This window comes from Chrysochloris asiatica, unplaced genomic scaffold, assembly GCF_000296735.1.
Source record: "Chrysochloris asiatica unplaced genomic scaffold, ChrAsi1.0 scaffold00086, whole genome shotgun sequence".
Taxonomy (NCBI): domain Eukaryota; kingdom Metazoa; phylum Chordata; class Mammalia; order Afrosoricida; family Chrysochloridae; genus Chrysochloris; species Chrysochloris asiatica.
The window spans coordinates 6892560-6916330 of record NW_006408604.1 but is presented as its reverse complement, the minus strand read 5'-3'; the positions used below and the strand labels follow the sequence as shown (position 1 = coordinate 6916330).

Below are 23771 nucleotides of genomic sequence, written 5' to 3'. Positions count from 1 at the left end.
CAGCGGTTCGAAACTACCAGCCGCTCCGCGGGAGAAAGATGAGGCTTTCTACTCCCGTAAGGATTTACACCCTCGGAAACCCTGTACAGGGTCGCTATGGGTCGGAACCGACTCGACGGCACTTAACAGCAGCAACAGCACAAGGGCAAGAAGTGACTGGCTTACAAGCTTTCAAGAGGGAGCCTAGATCCAGAGGGCAGGGAGGAAGGTAGAATCTCCACCAGCAGTATCCAATCTATCTGGGCGGGGCTGATGGGGATAGGTCTCTTGTGGTACAATAGTGAATAATTGTTATCAGGACTGACTGTGAGTGTTGGAAATGTAAAGGTAGATGTTTTGTAGCAAAAGGAGGGGAGTGGTTGACTTTGCAGTCCAGGAACGGTGGATCCTGGGACCATCAAGGGAGAAAAGTGAGTGTGGGACCCTACCCAGAGAAGCAGTGATGTCAGAGATGGAGGCAGAAGATGATGTGGAGAGATGGATTTGCAGGGGGGGGGGGGGCGGAAACACTCTAGATCCAGAGATGGAGAGGGGCCCTGTGCTGAAGGGGCTGGGGGTGGGGTACAGGCTTGCAGGGTAGGGTAGATGGTAACCATGGCAAAGAAATGATATATGATAGGATGAATGTAAAGCTAATGTTCTCTCATGTAAACTATCACATAATTCACAATAAAAATTTTTCAAAGTTGTATTTTGTCTGTGTATTTTAATGTATACATATGTAATCTACAATTTACTATACATATGTTGAGAAGGTTCAAATGTACTTGATAGCTCAACAAAAAGTATGGGGGCTACTGCTCTAGAGTCTTACAAAATCCTCAAATTTAAAGTCACTCCACAGTCACATTTACAGTCTGAAACACTGGCAATACAAGAAAATTGCACTTCAGAAGGTATGGCTGGATATTTTTTAAAAGAGGCTTACTTGTAGATAGATAATCACTAGAGGAGCTTTCCATATCGTTTTTAAATACGAAAAATGGGGGGGGGGGAATTCCTAACCCGATTATTTGCTGGGTTTGCCCATTACTGGGAATATCCCCGATGGGTCTGATGTTCAAATGTGGAGCAGTCAAGTGGTAAAATGAGTCGGTGCCACAATCCACAGCGGTTTACATGTCCAAGCTCTGAAGGGAACGTGAGCTTTGAGATCCCGCTAATTCTGTCTGGGGTGGCAAGAGAAGCTGGCACGAAACAAGGTGCTTCCCCAGGTCCCAAGAACTGGCGGCCTGACCTCCGAGTGTCTTCATCACGTGCTCGACGTATTCTGAATTCGCGCCTGAGCACTGCTGTACTTCTTACCACTTTATTAGATTGCTCCTACCGGACGTACCCGCCTTCTTGCGTACGTCACTTCCTGCGTACGCGTTGCGTTATTAGATCGTCATTTCCTGTCGCTACCGGTGTGGCCGGTGTGGGTTTTGGCCGGGGCGATCCTCCGCTTCTCCCCCTCCCCTTTTCTCCTCCCTCCCTCCCTGTCCCTCCCTCGGCGGCTGTTGCTCGCCCGTTGCATTCTCCCTGACCCCTCCCTAATCCCCTCCTAACCTCGGGACCCCCGGTTCGGCCTTCTTTTCCTGTTTCCTGGCCCATCCCCAGTGCTTGGGAGGGGGCCTTGAGGAACCAGAGGCGCCGCAGCTGAGAAAAGACCACGACCCTCGGCTCACCAGCCCGATCGCTCAGTCCGCCGCCGCCGCCGCCATGGCTCTGAGGCAGACACCGCTCACCTGCTCGGGACACACGCGGCCCGTGGTTGATTTGGCCTTCAGTGGCATTACGCCTTACGGCTATTTCTTAATCAGCGCTTGCAAGGGTGAGTAAGGCCGCTGCTTCGGGTACTCCCCAGTGCCGAAAGGGTCGCGGGGACCACAGCCTCTGAGGTTAAAGCTAAACCTGATTTGGGGTGAGAGGGTGTGCTGGAACCGAGACATCCCTTTCTGAGGTCTCCGACTAGCCTAAATATTGCCCCCCAACTAAGGCTTCTCATTTTTATTGGTATCTCCGGAGAAGCTAGACAGTGCACTTGCCCCGGCTGTAAACCCTAAATATATTTAGAAATATGGGGAGAATGAGAAACTAGGCCAGGCCATTTGTTAGTAGGCCAGGCCGAGTAATGCCTGACATCTATACTAATCAAAGGTTTTCGCGCCTGTTAGCTCATTGGATATGCCTGTTTGGTACTAGCCCAATTTTTTAAAAGGAAACAGATTTAGGTTAAGAAGTGGGTCCGAAATGCGGATTAAAATCCAGATTGCTTTGACACAGATCTGTGTTCTTCCCACTGAATTATAGTTGTCTGTCAGAGAGAATGACTAGCTCCCTCTTCCATGAATTTATTTCTGAACATTCCTTAGTGGCCCGGGTGAGAGGAAATAGACAACAAAGCAGTTTTCCACTTTGTTACTCAATGTAGCCACTTTATGTTCTGAATGTTAGATTCTAAGTAATTTGAACCTGTAAATCACATGTTTTTAAAAATATCTTCTAGATGGTAAACCTATGCTGCGCCAGGGAGATACGGGAGACTGGATTGGAACATTTGGGGGTCATAAGGGTGCTGTATGGGGTGCAACACTGAATAAGGATGCCACCAAAGCAGCTACAGCAGCTGCAGATTTCACAGCGTAAGTGTAGCCAAAGTGGCAACCTTTGGATTTCTGTTCGAAAATAACCAGAAATTTACAGCTAGTTTATTTAGCAAATCCTGACTCATTATTAAGAAGTACTGCAGATAATAATGAATGTTGGTAGCCCTGGTTTAGAAATGCTGTTCTACATGTGCTAACTATATGATGTCATGTACTCCTTGGTCCTCCACATGTTGATGACCCCCCATTTTTAGTGCTGCTTTTACTCTCAGCTCTAGTTTTTCTGACTTTCCTGTAGACACATATAAAATTCGCTGTGTTCCAAACTGAAGTTCTTTTAGTTACTAGGTTTTTAAAAGTTGAAATCTAAATCTTGTTTTTCCTTGGCATCCACGTCCAGGTTGTCATCATTTTTTCAAATCTACAGGCACGATCTGGCAGCTACAAAGTTTCTCCATGCTTCTTGCTTGCTGCCTTTAGTTCAGAGACATTTTTAATTCCCTCCTACCAGTCATCTTCTATTCTGCCAGTTGACTTCTTGTCACTTTTCGACCTAATGATCTCTTCTGTCTTTCCTTTTGTCTATTTCAGTGACTCATGACCTTGATGTTGTACATTAGAATAACCTGGCGAGTTGTAAAAATAAATATACCTGGATTTCAGAAATTCTGATTTAATTTTTCTGAGGGTGAGCTCCCCTCCTCTCCCACCACAGTTTTTTGTTATTGACTTTACTTTTTCTACAGTTGTAGGTGATTCTTATGTGCAGCATTAAACCTAAAGGTTAAGTTTCCGTTTTTGGCTCTAAACACTGCCTTACTGTCTAGCTGTACTAAAGTGTTTATTGTTACTGGAGTACACCTTTCCCATTTTGATTCTTGGCTTTTGTGTGTGCTGTTAAACTGGTGTAATGGTCCTATTTCCTCTTCTGGCTCTATTTTATTCTATGTAATTAATCTTGGTATCTCTAATTTATTCTATGTAATTAATCTTGGTATCTCTAATTCCTAATTGTGTTAGTAACTTAGTAAGCACTTAAATATTTGAACGAACGAAGGCCTTGTCGAGTGCTGTTGTGCATACATACACTTATTTAGACTTAAGAACCTGAAAAATAGCGATATACCTGTTGATGTTTTTTTAGCAGAATCTCACACTAGGTGAGAGTAATTGTAAATGTGTCGCCTCCATCTTTATGAGCAAGTTAAACATACAAATTTAGTATAATAAAGTGAAGGCAGATTGATTATGGTAGTGAATATATAACTATGTGTTTGCCGAAACCCATTGTTGTTGTTAAGTGCCGTCGAGTCGGTTCCGACCCATAGCGACCCTGTACAGGGTTTCCGAGGGTGTAAATCTTTACGGGAGTAGAAAGCCTCATCTTTCTCCCACGGAGCGGCTGGTAGTTTCGAACCGCTGACCATAAGTTTCGCAGCCCGATTCGTAACCACTACGCTACCAGAGCTCCTTTACCGAAACCCATAGACCGCCTATATACCAGAGTGGATTTTCTTTGTATAAATTTAAATGTAATAAAACATTAAAAATAAAAAGATGTAGGTAATAATGTTTCCATAGGATTACATTTCAGATGCTGAGGGGTCAGTAAGAAAAGTTATACAAGTGCAAACATGAACTTTTTTTCCTTTTGTCTGCGAATAAATGGATTGCTGTTATGTTGTTATGCATAGCCATGGTAAGACTTAGTGCTCTGCCATTATATCCATAATACTGATAAAACATCTTATAACTGCTTGGTTTTGTGTAGGTCTTTGAGTGTCAACAGCTTCCAAGCAAAATGTTGCTTTAGATGTCAAGGAGTTAGTTATTGCTCTAGCACATCTTCAGTTGTAGAGCATGGGAAGTAAAAATATGACAGAATGATTCTCAGACATGAGTAGTTTAAGGAGTGTTTGATGGTTACAGTTTAGATGTTGGTCCCTCCTTTGTGCTCATACCAAGTGAAAACTTCAGGCACTTTTTTATCGCAGTGTCACTTTTCCTGGAAGTTGGGGGCCATGTCTTAGGTCTTTTTTTTATGTCGCTGTCTTATAAGTACTTATGTTTGTGGATGGCTAATTTGGGGAAATTTTGTCTAAGAAGGATAAAGGATGCCTGAATTCTAGATCTTGATTTGACTTTTCTGTGACATTTGCCTGATTGTCATGAGTTTAGCTTTTTTTTTTTTTTTTCCTTTTTTTGAGTTCCAAAGTTCCTGTTTTGTTCAGTTGGGTAGGAATATTGTAATTTGGAATCAGTATAATTGATTTTATAATGGAAGTGGGAAATAGGATTAACTTTAGATAAAACTCTAGTTTTCAGATATTTGATAATGGGATTTAAATTTTTTAATTAAGGTAACAGGGTCCCAGTCTGGTGATAAGCTAAGAGCTAATAAAGGTGATATTTTAATTGACACTGTAGACATTAACATTAAAAGAGACTAGCTTTTGAATAGCAGTTTTTGAACAAGAAGAAAAAATTTGTATATGTGAATATATAGAGAGAGACAGACAGACAGACTCACAGTGAGTGTGTCCTGGTGTGGCACTGTGGGTTAATGCGCCAGACTGCAAAGCCGTTTAAACTGCAAGGCTGGTAGTTCAAGCTCACCAGCTGCTCCTTGGAAACCCTATACAAGGTTGCTATGGGTCGGAATCAACTCGACGGCACTTGACAACAACATATGTGTTTGTGTGTATGCACACACATTTAGTAAATTTTTATTGTTAATTGAGTGAAAGTTTACAGAACAGATCATCAGTTTTGCATTAAACAGAATGTATCTATTACTTAGACTCCAGGTGTGGCACTGTAGGATAAGCACCAGACTGCAAACCACAAGGTCGGTAGTTCAAACCCTATACAGGGTTACTATGAGTTGGAATGGACTCAGAGGCACTTAAGAACAACATCTACTGTTTGGCTGAAAATTGAGCCATGAGGAGGGTGAGTTCCGTTCCTGATCTGAAAGGTGACCGGGGGCCATAATCTTGGGTTCCTCCAGTCTCTTTCTGACCAGTAAGCCTGGTCTATTTTTATGTAATTTTGAGTTTTGTTGCATATTTTCTACCACTCTATCCAGGACCTTCTAAGATGATCCCTTTCAGAGCAGCCAGGGACCATCCAGTTCATCTGGTCTCAGAATCATGGCGACTGATGTTCACATGTTCCTTTGGTCCATTGGACTGGTTGATTCCAAGTGTCTTCAATTTTCATAACTCTTCTATCTTTTGCACTTGGAGAAAGCTATAGTTGCGCCTTAGATTACCGTTAGTGAGCTTATAAGATCCCAGCTGCTGCTCCCCAAAGTAGGGTGTAGAATATGATCTTTGTGGACTGTGTTATGCTACTTGGCCATGGTGTGCCCCAGACCCAACTACTTGTTATCTCAGGGTGTTTGGTAATGGCCAATATGTTGTCATCATTTTGCTTGTTGTATTCATAAGTGTGTTTTCAGCAAGGCTAAGTACCTATGTACAAACACCGCTGTCATGTCCTTATATATTTGTGGGGTGCTCCATGTGTCCCTCCCATACCCATTCAGCCTGTTTTCTGTCCATGTATCTTTCCTGGTGTGGCACTGTGGGTTAATGCGCTGGACTGCAAAGTTTGAACCGCAAGGTTAGTGGTTCAAGCTCACCAGCTGCTCCTTGGAAACCCTATACTGGGTTGCTGAGTCAGAACTGACCCCATGACACATAACTGCCACCACCATATGTCAGAACCTACTCGGTGCCACTTTACAACAGCAACAACAATCTGCCCGTAGAACACTAATTCCAGGGTTGTGTTTATAAAGCTATTTACCTCTAGTGTCTTCACCCATCTTCATCATTTTTCTACCAAACATCCTCTTATATATTGCCGTCCCTGTCACCCGAATTAACATATATCTGCCCTCTAGCTGGAGTCCTGATGTGGTACTGTAGGATAAGCACTAGACTTGCAGGGTCCATTTAAACTTCAAAGGTGGCAGTTCAAATGCAACAGCGGCTCCTTGGAAACCCTATACAGGGTTGCTTTGAGTCAGAATCAACTCGATGGCCCTTAACAACAACCCTCTAGCCAGTGGATTACTCTCCCTTCCCTCCCACCCCCAGTAACCATGAAAGTATGTTTCTTTTAGCATGCAAACCTTTTCTTGAGTTTTTATAATTGTGGTCTCATACAGTATTTGCCCTTTTATGATTGACTAAATTCACTCAGCATCATGTCCTCCAGGCTCCTCATTGTTATGAGGTGTTTGGCAGAGTCATCATGATTCTTAGGTGGTGTGTGGTATTCCATTGTGTGTATGTACCAAAGATTGTTTTATCCAGTCTTCTATTGTTGAGCATTTAGGCTGTCTCTTATCTTTTTACTACTGTGAACAGTGCTGCAATGAACATGAGTATACACATACATATCTACTTGAGTCATGGTTCCTTATTTCTTGTGGATATATACCAAGTAGAGGGATTGCTTGCTGGGTCATATGTTATTGCTGTTTGCAATGTTTTGAGAAAGGACCATACTATTTTCTGCAATGTATATAGCACCATTTTACAGTCCTGCCAGCATTGTAGGAGGGTCCTAGTCTCTCTACATCTTGGCCAACATTTGTTATTTTCTGTTACTTTGCACTTTGTATTAATTCTGGGATGAGATGATATCTCGTTGTTTGGATTTGCGTCTCTAGTGCTGTAGGGTAAGCATTGAACTGCAAGGTTAGCAGTTCAGATTCACCAGCTGCTCCTCGAATTGAGTTGTTTGTCTTTTTCTGGTAGAGGTTCTGTAGTTTTTAACTTTTTGTTTCCCGGTCTTTGGAGTCTCTTTTTACTCATTGGTAAAATATTTTGGTGTACATAAATGTCTAATTTTTAGTAAGTCCCAGTCACCTATTTTGTCTTCTGATGTTTATTTTATTTGTTAGTTATGCTTGATAGTGTTTTTATGCCATGTATCAGAGCCCCTGAATTGTCCTTATTTTTTTTTTTTTTTTTTATCTTTACAGTTCTAGGTTTTACATTTAGATCTTTAATCCACATCGTTTGTTAGAAGACTACATTAAAAAAAAAATCCCAATTCTGTTGCTTTTGTGACACTAACAATGTTAATTATATATGGAAAATGCTTTTCACTTCCTGCTTGATCTGAATTTTAATAGATCCGTGCATTGGGCTAGTTTGGAAGGATACCTGTCTCAAAAAGTCCATGGGAGAGTTGTTTTGTACATTCGGCCAAAATGTATTGCCAGCCTTCGGGAAAAGAAGTAAAGGTTAGAGATTAGTAGATAGAAATGACAGGTTATGTGATAATTATTCTGAAAGGGAGTAAAAAAAACCAAACATGACACTTTAAATGCTTAACAAGGTCTTGAAAATAGGATATTTTAGGATTTATTGCTGTCAAAGGAACCAGTTATCTTTGTTTATATCAATTACAGAATATTGTTAGCTAAACAGAATCATAATGTTTGAAGACATAGGTTGATAGATATTCAATGTTTTGTGTTGTCAGTGTCTGTTAGCAAGAGGTATTTAGAGCATGAATTATGGAGTCTAGTTGACAAGATTTGAATCCTGGTTCCATCATTTTATACTCTAACCTTAGATACTTTATTTAACCTCTCTTCCCCCCAAAAATGTCATCATCTGTAAAATAAAAGACTTTATCTACCTCTTAAGTTGGAGACGTTCTGCTCCCATAAAGATTTACAGCCTTGGAAACCCTGTGCAGGGTCACTATGAGTGGGAACTGACTCCACGGTACTTAACAACAACAAGTTGGTTGTGAATATTAAGAGTTAATATGTGTCAAATACTTACAACAGTGTCTGAAATACAGTAAGAATTACTGTATAAGTGTTACATATGTCAGATAACAATGATAGCTATTACCTACCACCACTATTATACCTCTATGATACCCTCAGAAACCCTGTATAGGGTTTCCTATGAGCAACTGGTGGGTTGGAACAACTGACCTTATGGGTAGCAGTCTAGTACTTGAGTAGATTTAAATATCAAAGATTGTTTTTTGTTTTTTCATTTTTTTGGTGACCCAGTAAAAGCTTTTAAATGCTGTCATATAGTTGGGGAACATGTAAGTACTCATTGATGCTAAATGGCTTGAGTTTATGTATTAATTGTTTGTTTTCTATGTGATCAGGGGATGTTTTTTAACGTCAGTTTTAACATCTTTAAAATGGGAATAAGACTAACAGGTTTTTTGGGAAGATCACAGAAGAGACCCTGTTCCATTTACTCCCAGGAGTCTAACATAGTATCTGTTACATGATGTTGTTGTTACAAGTGCCTTCAGTTGGTTCCGACTCATAGATACCCTGTATAGGGTTTCCAAGGAGTAGCTGATGAGTTTGAACCTTCTACCGTGCAATTCAAACTGACCTTGAGGTCCAGTGGTTACCCTACAGCACCACATGAGCACTCTATCTAATACATTTGTTCTTGTGTTCTTGAGTGCTATTGAGTCAGTACTGACTCGTAGCGACCCTATGCACAATAGAAAGAAATACTGCCCTGTCCTGGGCCAACCTCACAATCATTGCTTCGTTTGAACTCATTGCTGCTGCCAGTGTACCAATCCTTCTCGTTGGGAATCTTCCTCTTTTTCTCCAACACTCCACTTTTACTACATATGTCCCTCCTGATAGTGTGTGCTAAGTATGAGAGATGAAGTCTAGCCATACTGGCTTCTAAGGAGCATTCTGGCTGTACTTCTTCCAATACAGATTGGTTTGTTCTTCTGGCAGTCCATGGTACTTTTAATATTCTGCTCCAACACCATAACTCAAATGCATCAATTCTCCTAAGGTCTTCCTTATTCATTGCCCAACATTCACATGCATACTAAACCATGAATATACCATGGTCAGGTGCGCCTTAGTCCTCAAACTGACATCTTTACTCTTCAACACTTAGATTTTTTTTTCTTTACATTGAGGTGTGCAGCCCATACTGAAGGCTGTGGTCTTTGATCTTCATCAGTAGGTATTTTAAGTCCTTATTGCTTTCGGCAAGCAAGGGTCTATTATCTGCATATTGTAGGTTGTTAATGAGTCTGCCTCCATTCCTGGTGCCACGTTCTTCATATAATCCAACTTCTCAGATTATTTGCTAAGTGTACAGATTGAGTAAGTATGGTGAAAATACAACTCTGGTGCACACCTTCCCTGATTTCAAATCATTTATTTTTCCCTTGAGCCGTTAGAACCACTGCCTCTTGGTCTATGTGCAGTTTCCTCATAAGCAACATTGTCCGTAGCTTGCCATGACACAATCAAAAACCTTTATGTAGTCAATAAAGTAGCATGTCTGGTATTTTCTGCTTTCAGCCAAGATCCATCGGACGTCAGCTGTGATAGCCATTATGCCACGTCCTCGGCTGAATCCTGCTTGAACGTTCACTCTGGCAGTTCCCTGTCAATGTACTGTTGCAGCTTTTTTTGAATTATGTTTAGCAAAATATTACTTGCATGTAATATTGATGTTCTCCAATGGTTTCCGCATTCTGTTGTTGGGTTACCTCTCATTGAAATGTGCACAAATATGGATCACTTCCAGTTAGTTAGCCTGGTATCTGTCTTCCAGATTTCTTGGCATAGATGAATGTGTGCCTCCTGTGCTATATCAGTTTGTTAAAAGATTTCAGTTTTTACTCCATCAGTTGCCAATGCCTTCAGTGTACTTTGGACTTCTTCCATCAGTGTCATTGACTCTTGATCATATACTACCTATTGAAATGGTTGAACATTTCTTTTTGATACAGCGACTCTTGATATTCCTTCCAACTTTTAAAAATATTTTCTGCATCATTCAGTATTTTTCTCATGTTTTTGTGTGCTGTTGAGTTGATTCTGACCCATAGCAGCCCAGAATAGGGTTTCCGAGGAGCAGCTGGTGAGCTTGAACCTCTGAATGATGTTGCAGTTCAAACCGACTTTTCAGTCTAGCACATTAACCCACAGTGCCACACCATAGAATTCTTCAATATGCAAGTTGAGGCTTGACTTTTTTTTTTCAGTTCTTTCAGCTTGAGAAATAAATTCTGGGTGTGTTTTTCCCTTTTGGTTTTCTAACTTTTGTCTCTTTGCGCATTTCATTATAGTATTTGACCTTGTCTTCTTGAGCTGCCCTTTGAAATTTTCTGTTCAGTTATCTTACCTCTTCATTTCTTCCATTTGCTGTAGCATCTCTATGCTGGAGAGCAAGTTTTAGAGTCTCTTCTGGCATCCATTTTGTTTTTCCTTTCTTGTCTTCTTACTGACCTTTTGCTTTCTTCTTGTATAATATTCTTGATGTCATCCCACAGTGCTTCTGGTCTTCAGTCATTAGTATTTAATTCATCAAATTTATTCTTGCAATGATCTCTAAATTCAGGTAGAATGTATTCAGTTTCTTAATTTGGTTCTCTTGGACTTGTTTTCATTTTCTTCACCTTCAGCCTGAACTTACATATGAGCAGTTGGTCTGTTCCACAGTCTGCCCCGGCTTTGTTTTGTAACTTATATAAAGACTTTTTATTCTGGGGGAGAGGGGAAATTCTGAGTTTCTTGTTGTTCATTTTTTAGTTTGCATGTGTGTGAGAGTAGAGAATAGAAACAAAATTTAAAAGGTGAAACTGAAAATTTGTTGAAATGCTTTGCAACCTTGTCAAAGGTATTATGGTTGTTGTTAAGTGCCATTGCGTTGATTCCAACTCATAACGATCCTGTATAAGATTTCCAAGGAGTGACTGGTGAGCTTGAACCACCAACCTTGTGGTTCAAACTCACCTGGCAGTCCAGTGCATTAACCTGCAGCCGCCACTATGTAAGCTAAAATAAAAGTGAGTAGGAAGGATTGGTTCTTGAAAGTTACTTAAATTGTTTACATCTCTTCCAGTGTTCCATCAAATTAGTTAAATGGCTTTTAAGTATAATTTTTTTCCCTTTAGATTTAATGAAATATTTTAGTAAATGAATTGGTAGTGACAGATATTAGAGATATGAAAATTTACAGTGTACTTTTAGTTACCTTTTCAATGTAACATTTTGCATCTAATTAACTCCTAATGACTTATCAAAGCTATTCTTATCTTTATTTATTTATTTACTTTTAGCAAAGTGTGGGATGCTGTCTCAGGAGATGAAATGATGACCTTGGCTCATAAACACATTGTCAAGAGTGTGGATTTCACTCAGGTATTAGGGGAAAAAAATAATTTGAGGGCATTAAATTGCTGCTATTATAGGGGGTGATAAGGGTGTTTTGATTTTGAGTCTGTCAGTTTTGATTTGTGGCACTTCCTTGTGTGTCAGTAGAACCGTACTATATAACATTTCCAGTGACTGGCTTTTTGGAAGTAGATTACCAGGCCTTTGTTCTTAGGTATATCTGGGTAGATTTGAACCTCTAGCCTCTTGGTTAGCACCCAAGCACATTAGCCATTTACCGTCATTTCTATACAAATTTTGTCTTATTTCTAGTTAATTCTTGGGGACTTATAAGTCACCCTGGCATTTTTACATCAGTCCTGTGGTAGCAACAAAGTGTCTTAAAATCCCAAATAACCATTCTCATCTACTTTCAGAAGATAGATTTGAGAAGTGCTGTGTGGTGGGGTGAGGAGTGATCAGGTATAAAATACTTCTATTGGGAAGCTTAGAAAGGGATTTGGCTGTTATAAGAAGGGCAACTCCTCTACAGTATCATTTCAAAATAGGTAGTATATATTGTCTCTGTTTGTGAACTCTGGGAGCTCTATTTGGATAAAATGGTGTTGATGTTTCAAAGAGGAATGCCTATTAAAGTGGTGAATTATGTAACATTTCACTTACATGTGTTTTCAGGATAGTAACTATTTGTTAACCGGAGGACAGGATAAACTCTTACGTATATATGACTTGAACAAACCTGAAGCAGGTAAGTGTAAATTATACCTCAGTTTCTAATTTTGTTTTCATTTAATGACTGATTATAGGAGTTCAGAAAATCGGTTTATTGTTATACTTGTGTACTCTTAAAATTTCAATACTTACCATGTTAATTTTTCTTATCCTGATAATTTTTTTTTTTTTTTTGTAAGTTTTAAAAAAGAAAGAACATGTGTAGAACAGCACTACCTTTTACTGAGAAAAGGTGATTCTCTGTAAAAGGATGAGAATTCTCAATGTTTGCATATTATGTTGTTTAAGTATTTTCACCAGGTCACCATGTTATGTAGTCAAATGAACTTTTACAAGTCATTAAAGATTCTAGACTGTTTTTAATGACTGGTAGTCCATCTATTGATGTATCAAACAGATTTATCAATCTCAGATTGTGTCCCGTTTGATTTATAAATTTTACACATTGTACACAATGTTAATGCTAAATATTTTTGCATTTCCAAAATTATTTACTTAGGATAATTATGCAGAAGTAAATACATACATATGTGCGTGTGTGTATGTGTGTATATGTATATATATATGTGTACATACATATACACACACACACACACCTCTAGTAGCGTAGTGGTTATGAATCAGGCTGCTAATCTCACAGTCAGCAGTTCCACAGGAGAAAGGTGAGACTTTCTGCTCCCATAAAGATTTACAGCCTCGGAAATCCTGTACAGGGTCGCTATGAGTTGGAACCGACTCTGCGGCACATAACAACAACAACAACATATATGTTTTTTGGTTTTTAATATTGTTGGGATACAAGCAGTGTACTTGATGCAAATTGTGAGGAGTAATAGAAGAAAAAATTTAAAGTAGCAAGAAAGGCAAAACTGTACTGGAAATTAACTTTGTGTATGTATTGAATTATTGTTAAGTGCCGTGGAGTCCATATAACTCACAGCACCCCGTATAGGGTTTCTGAGGAGTGGCTGTTGAGTTTGAACCTCTAACCTTATGAAATTTGCTGGGCTTAGATATGAGACACAAGGTTCTGTTTTAATTTCTGCTACTTCTATTGACTGTGGGAACATGGTGGTTCCATATAATAAGGACTGGACTTGGAACAACAAAGTATGTACTTCAAGCCCATCAGCCACTCCTCAGGAGAAAGATGAGGCTTTCTGATCCCTGGAAAATTTAAAACAGGTTTCTATGAGTCGGAATCATCTCCACGACATTTAACAACAACAATTGACTATGTAATTGGGGCAAGTTACTTGTTTCTCACCTTTATTATATGTGATTGTTGTTGTTGTTAAGTGCCGTCGAGTCGGTTCCAACCCATAGCGACTCTATACAGGGTTTCCGAGGCTGTAAATATTTATGGGAGCAGAAAGCCTCATCTTTCTCCCGCTGAGCAGCTGTAGTTTTGAACTGCTGACCTTAAGGTTCGCAGCCCGATTCGTAACCACTACGCTACTAGAGCTCCTTCATTATATGTGATTGTTGTTGTTGCTTTGTGCCATGGAGTTGGTTCCAACTCAGAGCGACCCTACACAGGGTTTCCGAGGCTGTAAATCTTTACGGGAGCAGACCACCTCATCTTTCTCCCGCAGAACCGCTGGTAGTTTTGAACTGCTGACCTTGCGGCTCACAGCCCGATTCGTAACCACTACGTTACCAGAGCTCCATTATATGTGATAGCAGTGATTGTTTTCTTGATACCATCTATCCCTTTCTAAAATTATAAACGGAGGAACCTGTTGTAATTCTAGATTTCTTATTCTTCATTGGCATCTAGAAGTTATTTTGTCCATTCTTTCTAGGAATGTTTTGCTGTAACATAGCAGCATAGTTCTGGGCTTAGGTGGACTTTCGTATCCTCGTTTTTACCTTTCCCAAAGCAGCTTTTCTAAAATGGTTCTTCCACTGTATACTGGCACTAGAAAGAATTAGCTGAGTGTTTACTATGTGTCAGGCACGGTGCTCTCCACTTTACATGTACGTTATCCTTTGATCTTTACAGTAGAACTGTGAGTACAGTAAGTATTGGTACTGTAATTTACAGATGAAGTGTAGTATTAAAAGGCTAGGTAACAGGCTCAGAGTCAACATAGTGTTGAATGACACTGCCTTCAGCATTTGGTTTTTCCAGAGGTAACAGTGAGGATTTTGTTGAAACTTTTGAAGGGAAAGTCTTCAACAAAGGCAGGTTCTCATTTTTGTTACCCATTTCTCTCAGTGTGGAAACATTCCTAGAAATTCCTGTGCTGCTTTGTATTTCCCTTCTTTCCTTACAGCCCCTACATTCATCTTTTTGGTCTAGGGCCCCAGGGTTAGTGATAGTCATAGGGTTAACTCAGGCCATGTTATTCCTCCCTAGCCGATGTTCTTATTAAATTATGCCACATTAATTAGTTTTGTTTTTTTTTTAATTGTGGTAGCAATAATAGTTTTGTGTATTACTAGTTGTATAGAAAATTAGCTTGGAGGGACAAATCTCAAAATCGTAGAAAAGCCCATGCTCTGATAGAGACTGGTGCAGCACCTAAGACTGACTTTGAGTCACCCTTTAAGTCTAGAACTGAATTCATCCCTGTGGCTCAGCTTTCAGCCAAACAGTTGTTGTTGTTTGCTGTCAATTCAATTCCAGCTCAGCTGCTCTGTGTAGGGTTTATGAGGTGCAACTGGTGGCTTTGAACCTCTAACCTTGCAGTCTAGTGCATTATCTTACAGCACCATACCAGCACTCCATCCAAACAATAGACAGGCCTATGAAGTGAACAGTAATACTAGGCAGGTATATATGCTTCAGAACAATCAACTAGGCAGGTATGTATCCTTCAGAACAATCAAGTAGGCAGGTATTTATCCTTCAGAACAATCAACCATATGTGATCAAAAGTGTACCAATTGCCCAGTGATAAAGCTCTCAAAAGGCAGAAATGAAGGATGAATAGGAGGACAAATGGAAAGAAGTGAGAAGCGTGCTGTTAGACTGGTGAGTGCAATCAGTGTCACAAAACAAAAAGCTTATGAATTGATGAATGTTCTGTGATCTTTCACCCACATTTTCACCAGTTTTATTTTAAGAAATTAACTTGGAGGGTGCAGCCTTCTCTGCTACATATAGTATCATAATTCTTGCACATAAATTTTGTTCAATATAGGAAAACTTATGTAAATATTGTATTTGAATTGTGCTGAGCTTTGCACTTTTGCCATTCAAATTTAGAATGTATTTTTCTTTCGTTTTTAAATGTTTAAATTTCTTCAATAATTGTTTTTCTCTTTTAGAACCTAGGGAAATCAGTGGTCACACCTCTGGTATTAAAAAGGCTCTATGGTGCAGTGAGGATAAACAGATCCTTTCAGCTGATGATAAAACTGTTCGGTAAGAAATTTTTTCTTTAGTAATTTAAACTTTGAAAAGTATTTGCTCCTACAGTTTATATTTGAATGTTTTATGATAACTAGCATGCAGGAAGAGTGGTCTCTTAATATTAAATTTTAAATTGCACATTAAGTCACATTTATACTATTGACAAGTGAAAGTTAAAATATTGCTACAAAATTTTTACAAGCCTTTATTAAACAAAATACCAAAATGTGAAGTTATTGTTTCTCGGCATACACATTTTGAATGGTGTGTTTACTATCTCTTAAGCCTTCTCCAAAGAATTCTGCGGTCTTTGATTCATACCACATGAACATGACAGTTTAGGCATCCTTGAAGGACTCACATTGTGTTCATTCTAAATGTTTTTTGAGTTTGGGAAACAAAAAGATGTCTGAAGGGGAAAGAACAGGGGGTAGGATATATAGGTAGGATGAATGGGGAAAGGTTTACCAATGAAATTCTCATAGGACAACCCTTACTATCCATAAGAGTAAACAGGTGCATTGTCACTGTAGAAAAAAATTTCCATAGCACATCTTTCCTGGATTTTACTTTTCTCTAGTGCAGTTTTCAATTTTTAAAAAACTTTTTAACAATAAGCTCCTGTGATTGATCGTCTTTTGTACTTCACGAAAATCTGTTAAGATTACCTCTTGTTGTTGTTGTTGGTATGTGCCATGGAGTCAGTTCCAACTCACAGCGACCCTGTACAGGGTTTCCAAGGCTGTAAATCTTTACGGGAGCAGAAAGCCTCATCTTTCTCCCACGGAACAGCTGGTAGATTCGAAATGCTGACCTTGCAGATCGCAGCCCGATTCGTAACCACTACGCTGCCAGAGCTCCTTGTGGTCCCCAAAACCTTCTCAGCAGACATTTCTGTCTTGAATTGAATTGACCCTCAGAAGCCACCTGTTTTGATTGGAACTTGCTGTGTATCAGATTGGTAAAACCAAGAGTCATCCCAGTTATGATTCGGTCTGCAAAATCATCTTCACTGGTTTCTATACTGGTTAAAATGATGAAAAGATTAACTTTTTGAGCTAACTGATCTTTGTGCAATGCTTTTGCCACCCATAAGGCAAAAGCGCTGAGGCCAGAATATTCACTGCAAATTGAAATGTCAAACTATGTGAGATTCCCAACTTCAGTAACTATTGCATCCATGGTTCTTCTACTGTTGTTGTCTTCCACCAGTTTCTGGACTTTGGTCAGTTTCTTTATTTGTCAAATTTGACAGTTTTTCCTCTTTTTATCAAACTGTCTTTGAGTTCTTTCCACCCTTCCTTAAAATGTTTGATACATCTAAAATCTGTTGTTGGATTTGGGACAGGTTCCCATACATAAATTTGTTGTAAAGCTTCAATGGTTTGGGAAGTGTCTGCTTGAGTTTTGTTAAACATTTGACCCAAAAGCTATGGGGTTTTTTGTTTCTTTCTTTTTTTTCTTTTGAGGCTCACTTAATGTGAGTAAGACAAGTTGTTTCACTTGGAGAATTTGTTTCCAGCCATTCTCTGATCACAGGGACATGTTTAAACATGTTTTGTTTAAAATAAACCTGTGCAAGGATAAGCTGAAACCTTAATAGCAATACTTCTTGTCTTACCCCCATGTAGTCCTAGAGCAGAATTCCAAAGAAACTTAAATTGTAAGGCAGCATTCGTAACTTGTGTCTCTAGACAGACTGATCCATGAAACTCCTGATATTCTATATAAAATTTTGTGTGTTGACACCTTTTCCTTTGGAAAAGTATATATACAAGGAGCTTCAAAAAGTTCATGGGAAGCTTTAATTAAAAGATAGTGGAATTTTTCCATGAACATTTTGAAGACCACTTGTAACTATATAATCAATTTTCACATAACAGGGTAAGAACATACTGTTAAGAGAAATCCTGAAAATTCATTACATTAGTACTTGCATGTTTTTATAAAGTAGTTTTACTTAATTTTTGGGAAAGTCTATATAGGCATTAAGGTTGTTTTCAACAACAAATTAGTAAATAGTTTGGCCTTGTATGAAGCATCACCCCACCCAGTATCGTCTCTAGTTTATGACTTCAGATATGTGTTGTTTACTACAATTGTGATTATTGTTTAGTTGGTTAATCTGCAGATGTCATTAAGATCTAAGGGTTTTTTCTTAATCCATAAACTTTACGTAATGTTTCTTTTTTCACAGCCTTTGGGACCAGGCTACCATGACAGAAGTGAAATCTCTAAATTTTAATATGTCTGTTAGCAGTATGGAATATATTCCTGAGGGAGAGATCTTGGTAATAACATATGGACGGTCTATTGCTTTTCATAGTGCAGTAAGGTATGTACAAGAAATACCTTCACTTTGTTTTTGAGTAACTAAGGAGGTACTTGATAGTTTTAATGTAGCTAATTTTTTTCTTGATTTCTTTATACAATACTCAAAATGTATAATTTTTTTTCCTTTTCTTTTTGTAGTTTGGATCCAATTAAATCTTTTGAAGCACCTGCAACCATCAATTCTGCGTCTCTTCACCCTGAGAAGGAATTTCTTGTTGCAGGTGGTGAAGATTTTAAACTTTATAAGTATGATTATAATAGTGGAGAAGAATTAGGTGAGTTGTTCGTTTTCCCTCCCTTGAATCTTTGCTTACCTAAAAATTAGTAATTTTTGAACCCATCCAGTGGTACTGAGAAAGACAAATTCCAGTAATCTGGTTCCTTTAAGATTGTTGTTATGTGCCATGGAGTCGGTTCCGACTCATAGCAACACTGTACAGTGTTTCCGAGGCTGTAAATCTTTACCGGAGCAGAAAGCCTCATCTTTCTCCCACTGAGCAGCTGATAGTTTTGAACTGCTCACCTTGCGGTTAACAGCCCGATTTGTAAGCAAAGATTACAGCCCAGAAAACCTTATGAAGCAGTTACGCGGTGGCCGTGGAGTCGCCATGAGTCAGCAACCACAACCACCACCAGCAGCAACTTTTATTAAATGTTGATTTGCGGTAATTACAAGGGGGCTACAAAAAGTTCAGGAGAAAATAGAGTTAGAGAATAGTGGAATTTTTCCACAAAATTGTTGAGGCTCCCTTGTCATATGTTTGTTTATCATATTGAAAGCAGGTTTTTCACCTAGCTCAAGCTTGCAGCTTTCAAGTGAAGAAAGTTTTGGTTTTTTAAAATTATTAATATCTATTCTGAGTAGGATTTTTTTATACATCTAAAGACAGTATGCTGAACTCAGCATTTTCTTTAAGTTCATTTGTGGAGTTCTAAAATGCAGCTTTGTGTGTGTGTGGCAGGGGTGGGAAGGGGCTAGGGTAGGTGCTTCATCCATTACTATTATATGGATGCCTAGTTCATCAAATAACAGTGAAATTAGGGCATGTGTAAACTTAAAATTAATCCTTCATTACCTACACTTTCATATTATGAGGGAAGAAAATGCAAAAAAAAAAGTTTTTTCACAGTGCATATAAAAATTATGGCCATGCTCTACTTACTATATTTGTTTAAAAGTGTGTAATGAATGATACTCTGAAAAAGTTTTAAATGTTGTGAGAATTACCAAAATGTGATCTAGAAACACACAAAGTGAACGTGTTGTTAGAAAAGAAGGCACCAGTAGACTCATTTATTGAACCCAGGGTTGCCACAGACTTTCAGTCAGGAAAATATATCACCATCTGTGAAGCCCGATAAAACAAGGTATGCCTGTAGTTTTGCTTTTTAAGGTTGTCTAGTGTTTATAATTTTCTTAACTGTAAGCCACCCTTTTTGTTATTGTTCTTTCTTCTAGCTGTCCTGCTTTTGCCACCCAAAAAACTGGCTAGAATTATACATAAAGTGTCAAGAAATTTTTCTGAATTACTTGCTTGGGGTTTTGGTTCTATTCCACCAAATTGGTTCTGACTCATAGCAACCCTGTATAGGGGTTTCTGAGACTGGAATTCTTTACGAGAGTAGAAAGTCTCATCTTTCTCCCACAGAGTGGTCGGTCGATTTGGACTGCTGACCTTGCTGTGAGCAGCCCAGTTTATAATCCACTACATTACCAGGGCTCCTTTGAACTCTCTCATTCTCATTCCAAACCTCATGGTTTTTAAACTCTCATAATTACTTTTCCAGTCTCTTGTTGGACAGACTTGGAAGGAGATAGTTCATGTGGGTCCTTGAGTTGACCATGAAGATATAAGAGGAGTGTAGGCATAATAAAGAGTTTTGAGAACTAATGATGTGATAAGGGTCTGACTTAAAAAGAACACTATTAATGTCTATATTTTTTTTTCTAGATTCTGTTGATCAAAATTACTTAGGATAAGTATTGATCCTAAATCTCCATGTTCTGTGGGACAGAATGACTAGTGGACTCTAGGGCCTAGTAGGAAATTAAAAGGCAGACTAAAGAGTATAAAAGAGCTCCATCTGGTGGCTCTCTATAGTCATAAGAATTGATTGCCTGGTAAATAGGTAATGAGACTAGGAAATGGAAATTGAGACTAGAATTGATACATTTTAGATCTGCTTTCAGTTATATTTAGGGGGCTTTCTTTTACCTCTCCTCCTTCATCTTCAGTGAAATAATGCCTTATATTCTTTTTTTAGTGAGATAGTATGCAACTATGGTGGATGCTAGAATGCAAGCTGGGAAATCTTAGGGAGAAGTGGTACACATCATATACCACTTAGTGTTGAGAATTGTTTTTAATTAGGTAAAGTTCTTTGTGTTTGCCCTTAGTATTTTGCATCGTCACATAAATACAATTTAATAATTAAGTTGCTGTCCAATTGCTTCTGACTCATGGTGACCTCATACGTTACAGAGTAGAACTGCTCTATAGAGTGTTTTGGTTGTGACTTTGCAGAAGCAGGTTCCCAGGACTACCTCTCAAGGCACTACTGAGTGATTTCAAACCATGTTTTGGGTAGTAATTGAGCATTTGTTGTTATTGTTAAGGGCCATTGAATCCATTCCAACCCAGAGCAACCCTGTATAGGGTTTCCGAGGAGCAGCTAGTGAGTTTGAACAGCCAACCCTGCAGTTCAAACCAGCTTTGTGGTCAAGTGCTTATCCTATAGCTTTCACCAGTTGAGCACTTAGCTGGTAGTAAAATTTCTAATAGCCCTCCCTCTCTTTTTCAGAATCCTACAAAGGACACTTTGGTCCTATTCACTGTGTGAGATTTAGTCCAGATGGAGAACTCTATGCCAGTGGTTCTGAAGATGGAACATTGAGACTATGGCAAACTGTTGTAGGAAAAACCTATGGCCTTTGGAAATGTGTGCTTCCTGGTAAGAATTTTTACTCAGGTGTATCTAATTAAGCTACAGAGCGCTATCCTAATATGTATTGACGCTTATTTACCATGGAAGAATGTCCGTTTACTCTTCTACTAAAGTGCTAGATATTGTAATTCACAAATCATCATTGTTTTTCGTTTTGTAGAAGAAGATAGTGGTGAGCTGGCAAAACCGAAGATCAGTTTTCCAGAGACAACAGAAGAGGAGCTAGGTAAGATATTTAGTTTTTGTTGTTGTTGTTAAGTGATGTCGAGTCAATTCTGACTCATAGGGACCCTGTTAGGGTTTGGGTTTGAACTGCCGACCTTGCTGTTAGTTGTCTAGTGACCCTGTAGCACCACACCAAGACTCATTGCCACATTAGGTTTTTCAAATATGAACATTAAAATAATTAAAATAAATCCCATGTTTAAATACTTGTTTTGTAGTAGTCGTTGAGAACATAGTATGGACAAGACTAAAGTCATTTTCTTATAAAACTTAGACTTAACTGAGAAAGCAGTTACTAAAATAATTAAAGTATAATACTAATGAGCTGATTCTTCTGGGGGCTAGGGAAGGCTTCCTAGAGAAGTGACCTTTAAACTGGGACGTGAAGAATAAGCAGACTGTATAGTGGATTACTCCTCCATGATGGAAGAATTTACAGCAGGAAAAAACCATACTAAAACTAAGGCTTTTGAGGAACTAGAATTTCATATTTCATGGATAAAGGGCAAACACAAGATAATGCTAGAGAATGTTTATCATTCAACCCACATATATTTTTAGGAATTGTAGTGTTTTATACTAACAGCAATGAATTTTAAGCATAATAATAATTAGATTGTTGTTAATTATTAAATGCAATCGAGTGGGTTCCAACTCATAGCGACCCTGTTACAGGGTTTCCAAGAAGCAGCTGGTGAGTTTGAACCTTGCAGTCCAATGCTTATCCTACAGCCCCACACCAGGACTTCTAAATTTTGATTAGAGTTTTTAAAAGATTGCCAAAAATAAGATTTGGGGCTAAGAGTGAACATAGTCCAGTTACGGGATTTATATGGCATTAAAGAAAAATTAGCATAGCACATCTATGAAAATACCTTGCAGGGAGTGTGTTGAGGGGAGAGGTTCAGTTAGCCCAAAAAATGTGAAATCAAGTTATTTTGTAAAGATACAGTAGTCTAGGTGACATCATGGGTATATAGGAGTGGGAATAGTGAAAGATGGAATTGAGAGAAGTTTTTATTAAGTATCTTCTTGAAGTGGGAACGGGAGTTATTTAGTGTTTGGATTTTTTGAGTCACATTAAATGTCAGAATACGAATCACTGTTGACATTTAACATTTGTTGATCCTTATTACACAGTAAGTATTCTTTCCCAAATCTAGATTTATAAATGGAAATATGTTCTGATTAATTAAAGGAAAGGCCAGCTCTTCTAAAGGCATGTTAATTCAATGTAATTACATAGCTGGAGTCATTGAAATTTGACCATTAAATGTATCATATTAAGGGAGACCATAGGAGGCTAATAGTTATGGTGTAAAAGAGTCTAATGGGTAAAATATATTGAGTTGGCTAATATGTTGTTTTTCCTTTTGGAAATTGCAGAAGAAATTGCTTCAGAGAATTCAGATTCAATCTATAGTTCAACTCCTGAAGTTAAAGCCTGAGCATCAGGCATGTGCCACGGATAGTATCTAGCCTACGGACTAAAACAAGCAAGCAGAGAAAAGCATCAGCCTTCCAGGCCTATTCTCTGCTTAAGGCAAACATGGGCAGTAAATAAACGGGAATATGAATGAGCTCCAGCACTGGAACTAACTTGGTGTTACTGTAAGTGAAAACTCCCAAGTATCAGAAGAAAGCTGATGGAGTTACGACAACCTACTGTCCTTCAGAATGTATATGTGCAAGCCAACATCCAATTCCTCTTACTATAATTAGATTTCTTGTAGCTGTTTATGTTATTATGGAGAAAAAAATATATATAATGGGCTATTTTTCTGACTTTTCCCTTAAAGCAGAAAGACTTTTTTGCTTTAGTCATTAAGAAGAGGGAATACATTATAAAGTAATTGATTTGATTTCTATTTCCATTGTACACTGCTTCTGAACATCATCTGTTTTTAGTTGTCTAAATAAATTGCCTCTAAAACAAAACAGTGTTTTATTTCTTGAGAAAAACTGATGGATTTGTGTTTTTTAAATGAAACTAGACATAGAGATTTTTCTACATCATAACTATCAAAAGCCAACTTGATTAAAGAATCTGTAGTGAACATATTGTTTGCTGATTTTGGATTTCAGTTACTTGTACTGAATGTTTGACGTTTTCATGTTATTTGCTGGAGCTGCATTTGTCTCCCCTCTTCCCAATTTACTTTATAGGTAAATTATCATGTATCATTTAAATAGAAAAATCACTAATAGTCCCACACTACCCTCCCCCCTAAAAAAAAAACCCTTAAAATTGAGTGAACATTAACACACAGTTCTCACTGTGTGTATAGAGATAGTCATGATTTTTATAAAAATGGGATAATCATAAACCTTTTAAGAAGTTGGGGATAATCGTTGTTCTTTGAGAAAGTATTTAAATGCTTTTTTTAATCAACGTAATAAATTGGATCAACTGAAACTTATA

The 23771-nt window shown here is 38.5% G+C and overlaps 1 protein-coding gene across 1 annotated transcript; it reads left to right on the top strand.

Moving 5' to 3' along the window:
• The first annotated feature begins 1351 nt into the window (after positions 1–1351).
• On the top strand, positions 1352–23287 carry STRAP (serine/threonine kinase receptor associated protein). Its single transcript, XM_006866025.1, has 10 exons — positions 1352–1813; positions 2489–2624; positions 11697–11778; positions 12427–12499; positions 15760–15856; positions 18042–18179; positions 18317–18453; positions 20981–21130; positions 21285–21350; positions 22736–23287. The coding sequence occupies exons 1-10, from the start codon at positions 1702–1704 to the stop codon at positions 22795–22797; spliced, it is 1053 nt and encodes a 350-aa protein (XP_006866087.1). The 5' UTR covers positions 1352–1701; the 3' UTR covers positions 22798–23287.
• Positions 23288–23771: the final 484 nt, after the last annotated feature.

Excerpts from the sequence above, each read along its gene's own strand:
- STRAP (XM_006866025.1), top strand. The coding sequence starts at position 1,702 with ATGGCTCTGAGGCAGACACCGCTCACCTGCTCGGGACACACGCGGCCC. Across the intron at positions 18,180-18,316 it reads GCTTTTCATAGTGCAGTAAG|TTTGGATCCAATTAAATCTT; the intron begins GTATGTACAAGA and ends TTCTTTTTGTAG. Across the intron at positions 21,131-21,284 it reads TTGGAAATGTGTGCTTCCTG|AAGAAGATAGTGGTGAGCTG; the intron begins GTAAGAATTTTT and ends TTCGTTTTGTAG.